This window comes from Leopardus geoffroyi, chromosome B1 (assembly GCF_018350155.1).
Source record: "Leopardus geoffroyi isolate Oge1 chromosome B1, O.geoffroyi_Oge1_pat1.0, whole genome shotgun sequence".
Taxonomy (NCBI): Eukaryota; Metazoa; Chordata; class Mammalia; order Carnivora; family Felidae; genus Leopardus; species Leopardus geoffroyi.
In genome coordinates, this window is record NC_059327.1 from 69028214 (window position 1) to 69041367 (window position 13154).

The 13154-nt window shown below is 38.0% G+C and overlaps 2 protein-coding genes across 2 annotated transcripts in view; one reads left to right on the top strand and one right to left on the bottom strand.

The window, feature by feature from the left end:
* Positions 1-8355, bottom strand: part of ETFDH (electron transfer flavoprotein dehydrogenase) — a 33858-nt gene extending 25503 nt beyond the window's left edge. The window contains exon 1 of the mRNA XM_045464424.1: positions 8091-8355. Within this exon, the coding sequence (XP_045320380.1) occupies positions 8091-8124 (34 nt within the window). The 5' untranslated portion in view covers positions 8125-8355. The remainder of the gene's footprint in view (positions 1-8090) is intronic.
* A 477-nt stretch (positions 8356-8832) lies between these two features.
* CB1H4orf46 (chromosome B1 C4orf46 homolog) lies at positions 8833-12254 on the top strand. The gene is made up of 2 exons (XM_045464450.1): positions 8833-9018; positions 10720-12254. The coding sequence occupies exons 1-2, from the start codon at positions 8833-8835 to the stop codon at positions 10873-10875; spliced, it is 342 nt and encodes a 113-aa protein (XP_045320406.1). The 3' UTR covers positions 10876-12254.
* The last annotated feature ends 900 nt before the right edge of the window (positions 12255-13154 follow it).

Here is a 13154-nt window from a genome sequence, read left to right on the forward strand (position 1 = left end):
CCCCATCAACCCTCAGTTTATTCTCAGTTTTTAAGAGTCTCTTATGGTTTGGCTCCCTCCCTAACTTTTTTTTTTCCCCCTTCCCCTCCCCCATGGTCTTCTGTTAAGTTTCTCAGGATCCACGTAAGAGTGAAAACATATGGTATCTGTCTTTCTCTGTATGACTTATTTCACTTAGCATAATACTCTCCAGTTCCATCCATGTTGCTACAAAAGGCCATATTTCATTCTTTCTCATTGCCAAGTAGTATTCCATTGTGTATATAAACCACAATTTCTTTATCCATTCATCAGTTGATGGACATTTAGGCTCTTTCCATAATTTGGCTATTGTTGAGAGTGCTGCTATGAACATTGGGGTACAAGTGCCCCTATGCATCAGCACTCCTGTATCCCTTGGGTAAATTCCTAGCAGTGCTATTGCTGGGTCATAGGGTAGGTCTATTTTTAATTTTTTGAGGAACCTCCACACTGTTTTCCAGAGTGGCTGCACCAGTTTGCATTTCCACCAACAGTGCAAGAGGGTTCCCATTTCTCCACATCCTCTCCAGCATCTATAGTCTCCTGATTTGTTCATTTTAGCCACTCTGACTGGCATGAGATGATTAAGGTAACTTTTTGATCTAAAATTGTATGATTCCATATGATGTCTTATATTTGGAAATCTGTGTTCACATTCTGACCATATCAATACCGCATTCAATTAATAGTTAGGTCTATGTTGTTGAGCCATTAGTTGTGCATGTACTGAAACCCACTATACTATTTCCTAGACGAACAATTAAAATTTTCTTCTTAACGTTTGTTTATTTTTGAGAGACAGAGAGAGACACAGCACAAGTGGGGTTGGGGCAGAGAGAGAGGGAGACACAGAATTGGAAGCAGGCTCCAGGCTCTGAGCTGTCAGCAGAGAGACCAACGTGGGGCTTGAATACATGAACTGAGAGATCATGACCTGAGCCTAAGCCGAAGTTGGATGCTTAACTGACTGAGGCATCCAGGTGCCCCAGGTGAACAATTTAGTTAGTTTCTCCTCATTAAAGTAATGTTTTCAAACTATAATATTTTAGAAGTATCTAATAAACTAATTTTTCAATATAGCTCGTATCAAGCCTAACCTATAAATAGGATGACCATATAATTTATCAACTGGATACTTGTGAGAGTAACAAGGGGCAGTATTAATTATGCTGGGACAATGCAGGCAAACTACGTTTTATGGTCAGCCTTTTAAAAAATTAACTCTCCCATATGGCAGTATCTTCTGAGAGCCTCAAAAATGTACCTATACTTTAAGTTAGAAAATAGAAATAAACAGAAGTGTGCAAAGATTTATCTGCAATAATTTTCTTTAAACCTCTATTGTCCTAAAATCTTCAACTCTACCTCCTCCCTCCCTTATCTGAAGCAGATACTCTAACACACCAAACATCATAGAAAGATAGAAGCAATTAGGTGGGAACTTCCCTATTTCCTTGGCAACAACTTCTAATGTAATCTGTATTTGTATCTACTCTTTGTTCATTCTTTTAGGTTATAATAGATGTCGTTTCCCTTCACTTAGATTAATCCTTCCACCTGGATGATGAGGCTTATCCCTCCCATATTTGTAGGGACATCCCTCCATCTGAGGCCTTCCCTTTGACCTGTATCTTCAATTTCAGGCTCTCTTCTCCGGTACTCTTCTTCATAATTTTTCCCATTATTAAAAAAAAAAAAAAAAAAAAAGGGACAGAGAATCCTCCCTTGGGAATAGCCCTGAAAAGTATAAAAACTTGTATTTGGAGCTATAATAATTAAAAGTCTGTTATAGGAGAAGGGATAGAATAATCAAAGGAAAAGAATAAAGAGTTCAGGATTTGATGTCTGATAAAGATGCCATTTCTAATCAGGGAGAAGAGATGGTTACTCACTAAATCATCAAAGATAGGGAGAGAGTCATTTGGGAAAAAAGTGTACCTTTTTCTTCCTATCAAAATGAATTCCACTTGGCCTATAATTTTAACAGAAAAAGTCAAAGTATAAAAGATTATGGTGATACATCCACAGATTATTTGTTTCTCTGCTTCTGAGTGTAGGTTGCAATTAGTTACTAGCTTCCCACAAGTAGAGCATGAAAGGGAAAAATATTACTTTTACAGTGGAGAAATATAGCAGACCCTTTAACCAAATGATCAAGTTTAACATTACTGGCAATAAGATATGTTGGTAAAACCTACTCCCTGATATGATAAGAAGAGCTCTTCACCTGTGTCATACTTCCCCCAAAATCTATAACCTCAGTGTAATTATGAGAAGTCAGACAAATTCAGATTGAGGAACATTCTACAATATGCCTGGCTAGTACATATCAAAAGTATGAAAGACAAGAAAAGACAGAGGAACTATCACATTGAGGTAGACTAAGGAGACATGACAACTAAAAGCAACATGGTGTCCTGGATTGGATCCTGGAACAGAATAATAAAATCCAAATAGAGTCAGTAGTTTAGTTAATAGTATTACATCAATATCAATTTCTTAGTTTTGATAATTCTACTATGCTTATGTAAGGAGTTAAGCTGGGCAAAGGGTATATGGGAACTCTGTGTTATCTTTACAATGCTTCTGTAAGTGTAAAATTATTTAAAAATACAAAGTTAAAAGATTAAGATTATGGTGATACAAAAGTTAACTCAAAAAGCTTCAAAGACCCAAATGTGAGAGCTAATACTATAATTTTTTTTTAAACATGGGTATAAATCTTTGTGACCCTGGATTAGACAAAGGTTTCTTTGCTGTGATACCAAAACCACAAGCAACAAAAGAGAAAATAGGTAAACTATACTTCAACAAAATAAAAACCTTTTATCTTCAAGGGATGCCATCAAGAAAGTGAAAGGATAACTCATGGAATGGGAGAAAATATTTGCAAATCATATATCTCATAAGGGACTTGTATCAAGCATATATAATAAACTCATCTCTAATAATAAAAAGACAACCAGATTAAAAAAGAGACAAAGGATCTGAATAGACATTTCTCCAAAGGAGATATATAAATGGCCAATAAGCACATAAAAAGATTCTCAACATCATTAACCATCAGGGAAATACAAATCAAAACCACAATGAAACAATACTTTATATCCACTAGGAGGGCTATAAGCAGTAAGAGGGATAATAATAAATGTTGATGAGGATGTGGAAAAACTGGAACCCTCATACACAACTGGTGGGAATGTGAAATGGTGCAGCCACTTTGGAAAACAGTCTCCCAGTTCCTCAAAACCTTAAGCATAGAATTTCTATGTAGCTCTCCCCTAGGTATATACCTAAGACAAATGAAAACACACAAGAGCTTGTACATGAATCTTCACAGATGCATAATTCAAAGCAGCTAAATTATAGAGAAAATCCAAATGTCTGTTTGTGGATGGATAAAAGGTGATATATTCATACAATGGAGTATTATTTAGCAACAAAAAGAAATAAAGTAGTGATATATGCTACAATATGGTACACTTTGAAAACATATTGCTAAATGAAAGAAGCCAGCAGGGAAAGATCACGTATTATAGAATTCCATGTATATGAAATATCCAGACTAGACTAATTCATAGAGACAGAAAATAGATTAGTTGTTGCCTAGGGCTGGAGAGGTTGAAGAGTGACTGCTAATGGTGTGAGGTTTCTTTTTAAGGTGATGAAAATGTTCTGAAATAGACCGTGGTGAGGGCTGCACAACTGTTATGTTTGTATTAAAAGCCATTGAGCTGTGTATTTTAGATGGTGTGATTGTATGGTATGTGACATATCTCAATAAAACTATTATTAAAAAAAGAATATTCACAACCACACACAATAAAGATTATGAGAAAAACACTGGAAATTTTTTTTCTAACAGAGATGTGGGGCAAAAGGATCTCTCATCCATTGCTAGTGGGAATGCAAAGTGGTACAGCCACTTTGGGAGATGGTGTGGCATTTCTTAACAAAGCTCAACATGCTCTTAACAAATGATCCAGCAATTGCACCCGTTGGTATTTACCCAAATGAGTTGAAAATTAATGTCCACACAAAAACCTGCAGTCAAGCAAGATGAGTAAGCTCTAGAGATCTGATGTTCAACACTGTACCTATAGTCAACAATAACATACATTTAAACATTTGTCAAGAGGGTCTATGTCATGTTAAGAGTTCTCATCACAATAAAAGAAAGAAAATGGCCAATATTAAAAACAAAGCCCTTCACATGAATGTATAGCAGCATTATTTATAATTGTCAAAACTTGGAAGATGTCCTTCAGTAGGTGAATGGATAAACAGATACACTGGGGTGCATCCAAACAATAGAATATTATTTAGCACTAAAAAGAAACGAACTATTAGACATGAAAAGACATGGAGGAAACTTACATGCATATTAAAAGAAGGCAATCTGAAAATGCCAGTCTACATACTGCATGATTTCAACTACGTGACATTCTATAGATAAAATTATAGAGACATTACAAAAAAATCAGTGGTTGCCATGGGTTCTGGAAGAGAGAAGAAGGGATGAATATGTGGAACACAGGGGATATGGGGGTAAACTATTCTATACAATAATGTAATAATGGTGGATACATGTCATTACACATTGTCAAATGCACATAAAATGTACAATACAAAGAATGAACTCTAATAACAATGTATCAAAATTGGTTCACCAATTGTAACAAATGTACCACCAATACCAGATGTTAATGGGGAATGGGGGAAAGTTATATGGAAACCCTGTGTATTTTCTGCTCAACTTTTCTTTAAACCTAAAACTGCCCCCCCAAAACTAAGTTTATTAATTAAAAACAAAACAAATAGAAAAGGGAAAATGGAAAAAAGCAGTGGTTAAGTGCATAGGTTTTGGAGTCTGTTTACATTGTGTTTGAATTCATTAACAGCAACGAAACATTCAGCATGTTATTCTAACTCTGCTCACCCCGTCAGCTCTAAAGTTTATGGTCAGTCTTTGCCTTGGAAATACTATGATATATGATCTAGTATATCTTACAAAAAGCAAGGGGCTAATATATATTTGATAACTAAATAGATATCTTCCTAGTTACAATTTTCACTGTAATTTGCAGGAACCTGCAAATCTGTGGTTTAATTTCCAAAAAGTAACTTGGGTTATACAGCGATAACAATAATAATGAGGCCTTTCCTGGTTTTTAACTTGTCTCTTATAAGGAAGCATCTATCTGCAAATGAACAAGTTTCTTTTTCTTTTAAGATTTTATTTTTAAGTAAACTCTACACCCAATGTAGGGCTCGAACTCACACTCCCAATATAAAGAGTCACATGCTCTACTGACTGAGTCAGCTAGACATCCCAAAAATAAGTTTCTAAATATGGGCTATAACAAATAATTAGTAAAGATCAACAAAGACTTTTACATGGATTTGAAATATACAATAAAATTTACATTTTAATGGACATACTGAACAGTTCAAAATTTTCAATTTTAGGGGTGCCTGGGTGACTCAGTCAGTTAAGCATCCTACTTGATCTCAGCTTAGGTCATGATCTGAGGGTTCATGGGACTGAGCCCGGCCTCGGGCTCTGTGCTGATAGCGCAGAGCCTGATGCTTGGGATTATCTCTTTCTCTGCTCTCTCCTGCTTGTGCGTGCCTGCGCACTCATGTGCTCTCCCTCTCTCAAAGTAAATCAACTTAAAAATTAAAAAACAAGAATTTTCAATTTTAATACATCTTATCCTTCATGACCTTATACAAATTGTGGGGCAGCTCATCCCCATTTACAGTAGATAAATAGGAATTCAGATGATCCCACTCAAGCTCAGTCTCAATCCTTCCAACATCAGTCAAGCTCTGAGACTATGATAGGATTTGGAATGATTTGTGAATGGAAACTGTGCTGTGATGAAAACAAGATTTTTTTTCCTTTCTTTTCTAATTACATGGAGAGATAATTGCCTGGCATAGTCTAATTATTTTTTAGTACCTAATTGCAGAACTAGCATATTTTTATGATTTATTCTTTCCAATAAAATATTTTTTTAAAGCAAAAATCTGCCCTCAGAAAATCAATAAGATTGTGGGAAACAGGAAGGAAAGAGATGTATAGTGGCTGAACTCTAAGGACTTTTAAACACTAAAAAATATCTTGGGGCACCTAGGTGGCTCAGTCGGGTAAGCATCTGACCTTGGCTCAGGTCATGATCTCATGGTTGTGGGTTCAAGCCCCGGGATGGGCTCTGTTCTGACAGCTTGGAGCCTGAAGTCTATTTCAGATTCTGTGTCTCCCTCTCTCTCTCTGCCCTTCTTCCACTTGTGCATGTGCTCTCTCTCTCTCTCAAAAATAAATATTAAAAAAATGTTTTTGATAATCTTAAAAAAAGAGTGGCAAGGAAACTAATTTTCTCTACTTACAGAGGCATACTAAAAATCTTAATATTGGGAATAATGTTTTAATTATTAGGTAACTTTTCACATATCCTAAATCTTGAAAAAAATGTATCTAAAATACATAAATAAAGATATTACAGGAGAATTCAGTTCTAGAGTTTGGTTCAAATAGAGCATTATCATTATTCAAAAGAATATTTATTAATTATTTGTATTATTAAAAGATATTAAAAATCTTTGTTTTGTGATGAATTGTAGTTTAGTGTATAGAAGTTATCATTTGCTGCTGCAAACTGTTGACCTGGTATCAGACAAAACTAATTCTATTGCTTACATAGCCAGTGGTTTTCTTGAGAATATTTGGAATTGGGTAGTTTGATTTTTGATTTTCCCCAGGGGATAAAAATTAAAAAGTCATGACCTTTACTCTTTTTCTGAAAACAAATCTGGTACTCCACTTTAAACATCTGAACCATTAGGCAACTTGGCTGAATTTTGGTAGAGAAGGTCAAAAAGTCCATTGAACTCATAACATCACTGCCAACACATTTGTGTCCATCTCTTTGTTGCCAGTAGTGCTAACACTGAGCTATGAAAATGGCAATGATTTAAGTATCCATGGAAAATGGAAATGCTGATTGTGGTGGAATTTGGTTAAGGCTTGGCCCAAGAATTGTTTCAGCTAAATCAGGCAGTAGGGTAGATAGCATCTGACTACTTTGATATTCCACAAAACATAAAGCATATCTACACATTAGGTGTAGTAATACATGTATGAGTAACAGGAACCTTAAACAAAATTCTAATTTAACATATGGTAGCCAAATCTGACAAAATTCTACTTTCATAAAATGTACAAAATAAGAACATCTGTGAATCTGCAGTATGTATACTTGTTTATTCCATAACCAAAAATAAAAGATAAAAAAATTAAGACAACTGTGAAAAAATTCAAGATTCTGCAGTGAAGTTTTTTGAATTTTTAAACTTTTTTTGTTTTTAAGTAAAACCAACCAAAGACCATTCAACTGCATTATTATTATTATTATTATTATTATTTTTACTTAAGAGAAAGGGAAGGTAATGAGGTATTTTCACAAATCATCATGATGGTTCTAGGAGCACCCATAACACGGTAAGCCTCTAAAGTTAATTTTAGACAATGTAGAAAAATTTCTGGCTCCAGATGTAATCTGGTGACTTGGGGCAGCACATGGATGTTAATCATGATGTGACAGATCGGACTTCAAATTCTTAAGAATGGACTAGGATGGGTGCAAAGACGAAAGTCAGTACACGACCAAGAAGAAAAACTGTGCAAATATTATTTTATCCTTTAAAACAATGCAACATATAACACCTGAGCTATGGGATAAGAGTTTTAGGACCAGGATTTGGGAATATTCGGTTCAGGAGTCCACCGGAGGGTCATGTTGACAAGGTTCCTCAGCCCACGACCTTTAACCTAGTTGTTAATTCTTCCAATTGGGGCAACTCAATGGGGAGGAATTTAGGGTCCATTACCAGGCGCAGACAGCGTGGCCTTCGTCCTAGTTTAACCAGTGAACGCCAGGAGAGCCGGCGGAGAGAGGTAGGTGTCCTGCCGCACCCCCCTTCTCCCGCCCCAGGTGTGGCCCTGTCCTTTTCGCCCGGACTCCTCGACCTTCCTCCATTTATCCCCGCCCGGAGTTCTCTCTCACCCGGGCAGGACAGCTTGGCTAGCGGCACCAACATATTCACTGTTCCCAGGACTGTCGGTGGGACACAACGGAAGGGCTGTCTGTGGCTCGCCGCGGGCGCTGGACCTCTAGGCCGCGGGGGGCGCCATCACCTGCCAAGAAGGACCAACACCTCCGCTGAAGTTTGCCTAGAGTTCGGCCCAACACTGTGGCTTCACCGTGTTCCCGCCTCTTTCTCGCTCTGCGCCGGCGCCACGCATGGACGCGATGGCCAGCAGAGACTTCCGGGTCACGTTCCGAAAGAGGAAAAGGAAAGAGACTCTAAGTCCCAGCCCGCCCCCGGCTTCAGGCTGAGGATTGGTTCTGAGTTTGCGTCTCACCAAGGCGTGGTGAGGCCTCCGGGGGCTTGTGAGAGAGACCCACAGATCCGGGAGTGTAATGCGCTCGCATCCAAAGCAGTGGGAGGTGGCACGATGCATACGGCATTCTGGGAGTTGTAGTCCTCTGCTCAACCGTCTTCTGAGCCTGACTGGAAGTTTGCGCAAGAGCGTTGAGCTACCCAAGGTGAATTAACTGACATTTGATTGGCTGTCCCGAAAAAATGACTGGTATCCGCGGATTTGGCTAGAGACCCACTAGTATACTGGGCGGGATTGCGGCCGGGAGGAGGCGGGGCTTCTGGGCGTTGGGCGCGAGCAGTTTGAAAGACTGTTGGTGTCGGTTCGGCTGCTAAGGTCAGATTCTGCAGTCCCAGCCCCGCTCAATGGCAAACCCTGAGGACGTGCGGATTTCTTCGCCGCCCCCGCCACCTCCTTCGTCTCCCTCGTCTTCAGACGCCTCGTCAACATCTTCCCCCGGCGTCCCAGTGAGTTTGGGCTGGCCAGTTCCAAGAAGAAGCAGCAGCCGAACAGTGGACCCGCTGGAGGAAGTGGAGCTGCAGATCGGAGACGTGAGTGTTGGTAGACAGGTCCCCATTCAGCCCTTTTTGGAAGACAGACCGTGGCGGTGCAAGGGAGAAAAGGACCAGGAGTCCGCGCACCCAGTCCGGCGCGTCTCGCGCTTCTGCCCTTTCAGAGTATGGGCTGGGGGATGGGTTGAGTAAACTGGCGACCCAAGGCCCTTTGTCCCCCATCTATGAGTATTCCGCCTTTAGATTTAGTGTTGAGGAATAAGGAGTTATCCCTCCACCGCCCCACCCCTATTTTGTTTTAGTCTCGCCTTCTGGTTTCAATCACCCTCTGTAACCTGAAACCGTTCTGCTCTACTGCGCAGACTTGTGCAGGCGGTGTCTGTGCTCTCCTTGTTGCCTGTTGGTGCTTAGAATCAGGCTGTGATTTCTTTCCTTGGGACTTAAGATCCCGCTGCTCTAGTTGGCCACCTGCCAGAGCCAGCTGGCAATGCTATTATTGTCTGTTTTAGGCTTGCTGTGCGCTGGACCCAGTTTGGAGGGATTACTTAACTGCGCTTGTAGTCTAGATTGGGTTTCATTAAAGGTTAGGTCAAAAACCCCTCCCTATGATTGCTAGAATGCATAGTATGGTTTCTGTTGAATTGCGAATTCCCAGTGGCGCGCACACCCACCTACTCACCCATCACCGGGGTTTCAGTATAAAAAGGCTCTTGGATGGGTCAAGTGAATGAGGTATGTAGGGTGTGATCCTCCTGGGAGAACTTTGTGGAATAGACCCTGTTGTGCAGACTGGAAACTGGATAATGAACTCGATTATCTTAAGTATTTGTTTGCTTGTTTAAAGATGACAAAAATGGTGAACAAAACTGTTTTTGCTGAACAAGACTGGTTTCAAGAGAATATGTAGACTGGACTGCTGATGTGTTAGTGTAGGAACAGTGTTATTCTATATTATAGGTGAAGAAAACATTTCTGTATGCTTGATTTTGTTCATTTTGATTTTGTTCATATATGTCAGCTGAGAGTATCTATTCTTTGTTCTATATATTTTCATGGTTTAAATAGCGTTCACAGGTAAAATTAGTGGAGCACTGCCCTTGTTACTAAATATCAGTGAATTTTTTATTTTTTAGTGAGTTGTTTATGATGAAGTAAGTCTGTAAGTCCTTCTTCAGATACTTCTGGTCCTTAGTGTCAAGGGATCCAAGTCCTCTTGTTGAGTTAAATGAGATTCTAGTGTATTTTTTTTTTTTTTTTACTTTCTTTTTTCTTTTTTTCTTTTAAAGATTTTTTTTTTTTTTAAGTAATCTCTACACCCAAAGTGGGACTTGAACTCAACCCCCAGATGAAGAGTTTCATGTTCTATGGACTGAGACAGCTAGGCACCCCTAGTGTATTTTCAGTTAAAAAAAAAATACTGATTTGTTATGTTTGGTGCATAATGGATGCCTTTCCAGCAGACATATTTCCTCAAAGCTTACTTCATATGAAAGAATTTCTTGGGTTCCCTGAAAGAGCTGGTATTTTCGTTTGAAGATTTTTTTGTTACTTTTAAGGAAAATAACTTAGGCAATGGAGTCAAGGTTTTAAGCTATTTTTAGACTGTTTATAAAATGAGATGAAAATCTTAAAAATAAACTTCTGTTGTTTCTCTTTTCTTTCTTTCTTTCTTTCTTTCTTTCTTTCTTTCTTTCTTTCTTTCTTTCTTTCTTTCTTTCTTTTTTTCTTTTTAAATTTCAGGCAGCATTTTCATTAACCAAACTTCTTGAAGCCACATCTGCAGTATCAGCTCAAGTGGAAGAGCTTGCCTTCAAATGTACAGAAAATGCACGTTTCCTTAAAACATGGAGGGACCTCTTGAAAGAAGGTTATGATTCTTTGAAGCCTGACAACTGATTTGGCTGTGTAATAATTCCCTCTTCCTCATTGATGATATTTGCACGTGTACCATAAGTATAAGGTAGTCTCCAGTAGTTCTGTGTATTCAGAATGAAATTTTTTTGGTTTCCTTCACTTTTGTGAAAGCAGAATACTGATGTTATATTTGATGTTGGCAATATTTATCTTTAAATACTTTCTGTCCTCTAAACTTTCATAGAATCTTTTATGGAAGTTAATTTCATCAGTAGATATTGTTATCTATAGTTTTAATGGCAGAAAAAAAAATAGTTAAATCATTATTCTATTTGATTTGCAAGAAGATGCCAAGAGTGCCAGAGTTTGAAGTTGAGCTTTATTTTACAGACCTAGGGAGGTAACTTTAAGGCTACCAATGTTGGCCCAGTGCCACTAGGCCAAGGTCCCTGGAACTAATGATTGTGTCTTGTTTATCTCCAGCACCTAGAACAATTGTGTCACACAGCAATCAGTAAATGTTTGTTGAATAAAAGAGTTGACAGTACAGTTAAAAGCTGTTTTTTTTTGTTCCTGTTTTTACCATGAAAATTGTAATTGTTTTTCTAAAAAAGTATTTGACTCAGAACCTCACTGACTTGAAGGAATACAATCTTTTTTTTTTTTTATGAGAATTTGAACTTTGAGGACAACTTTTTAAAATATATGATAAATATTTTTTTATCCTTTATGATGCTTTCTAAAAAGCTTTTATTTCAGAAAATGAAAGCCTGTCTAGAAAGAATGTTTATATTTTTTCCTTGTTTATTTCTCAGGTTAACTCTTTTTGACGTTGTTGTATGTTTGGTTGTTCTCTTTAAAGTGCCTTGTCAAAATTATGGCTCTGTACTATTACTTTTTGAGCTTTGCACATAATAATTTAAATTCTAAATATGATTCTAAAGAAATTACTGTGTTTTTAAGCCAACAAATTTAAATGATGTGATTGCTTGCATGTAATTTGACTTTATTGACAATGTTCTACTTTACACGTTCCATATCTTATATTCTCTCTGTCTCTCTTTGGTGGTTTGTGTCGACAATTAAGCCAACTAATTTTCCGTAATTTCTAGACATCTTTGATAATGCATCTTAGTTCTTTGTAGATATGGAGTTGTGTACAGATACGTATTCTAAAGACCCACAGTGGGGTTATGAAAGGGGACAAACGGATGGGCAAAGAATAGTTTCATTGAGTATATTAGGTCATAGTTCTTGGTCCCCTTTTTTTTTAAAATTTTTTCTTTTTAGTTAAAGATAACACAAATGGTGTGCTTCTATACCAAAGAGATACTTATTTTCATATTAGAAAAATATTTTTCTTACATGTCACAAAAATTTCAATTTTTAAAATGTATAAAAATAAACTTGTTCAAAGCAAATTTTATTTCCATTTCTTTGGGTTCATTATTTTAAAACTTTTTATTGAAATATTTCAAACATAACAGGAAAAGTGAATGATTAAAGAATATATCCCTACCATACAGATTTAATGAGTATTAGCATTTGGGGCAGCTGGGTGGCTCAGTCTGTTAAGCGTCCAGACTTCAGCTCATGTCTTGATCTCACAGTTCGTGGATTTGAGCCCCGCATCGGGCTCTGTGTGGACAGCACAGATCTTTGGCTCTTCTGTCCCTCTCTCTCTCTGCCCCTCCCCCGCTTTTGCTTTCTCTCTCAAGAATAAATAAACATTTAAAAAAATAAATAAATGTTAGCATTTGGCTATACTTTCTTCAGATCTATGTTTGTAAATGTCAGATACATTTGAAACTTTTGTTACCTCTTTGATCCCACCCCTTCTCTCCCCAGAGGTAACCATTGTCCTGGAGGTGGTGTATATTCTAGTTTGTGTTTTTATATATATTTTTTTTTTTCAACGTTTATTTATTTTTGGGACAGAGAGAGACAGAGCATGAACGGGGGAGGGGCAGAGAGAGAGGGAGACACAGAATCGGAAACAGGCTCCAGGCTCTGAGCCATCAGCCCAGAGCCTGACGCGGGGCTCGAACTCACGGACCGCGAGATCGTGACCTGGCCGAAGTCGGACGCTTAACCGACTGCGCCACCCAGGCGCCCCTTGTTTTTATATTTTTAATACATGTGTATGTTTTCAAAGCACTACAAAATACTTTTTTGTGTATGTGGTAGCTAGCCTCCAGATGGCCACAATGGTCAGCCTCCTGGTATTCATGCCCTTGTATAGTCTCACATGTTGAATAGTGCTGACTTTAATAACTACTAGGAGATTGAAGAAATGCAGTGTGTGATTTCTGAGGCCATAC

What these genes read in the sequence shown, in the direction of transcription:
- CB1H4orf46 (XM_045464450.1), top strand. Translation starts at nt 8,833, where the DNA reads ATGGCAAACCCTGAGGACGTGCGGATTTCTTCGCCGCCCCCGCCACCT. An exon ending in TGGAGCTGCAGATCGGAGAC is followed by an intron (nt 9,019 to 10,719) that starts GTGAGTGTTGGT and finishes TTTAAATTTCAG; the next exon opens with GCAGCATTTTCATTAACCAA.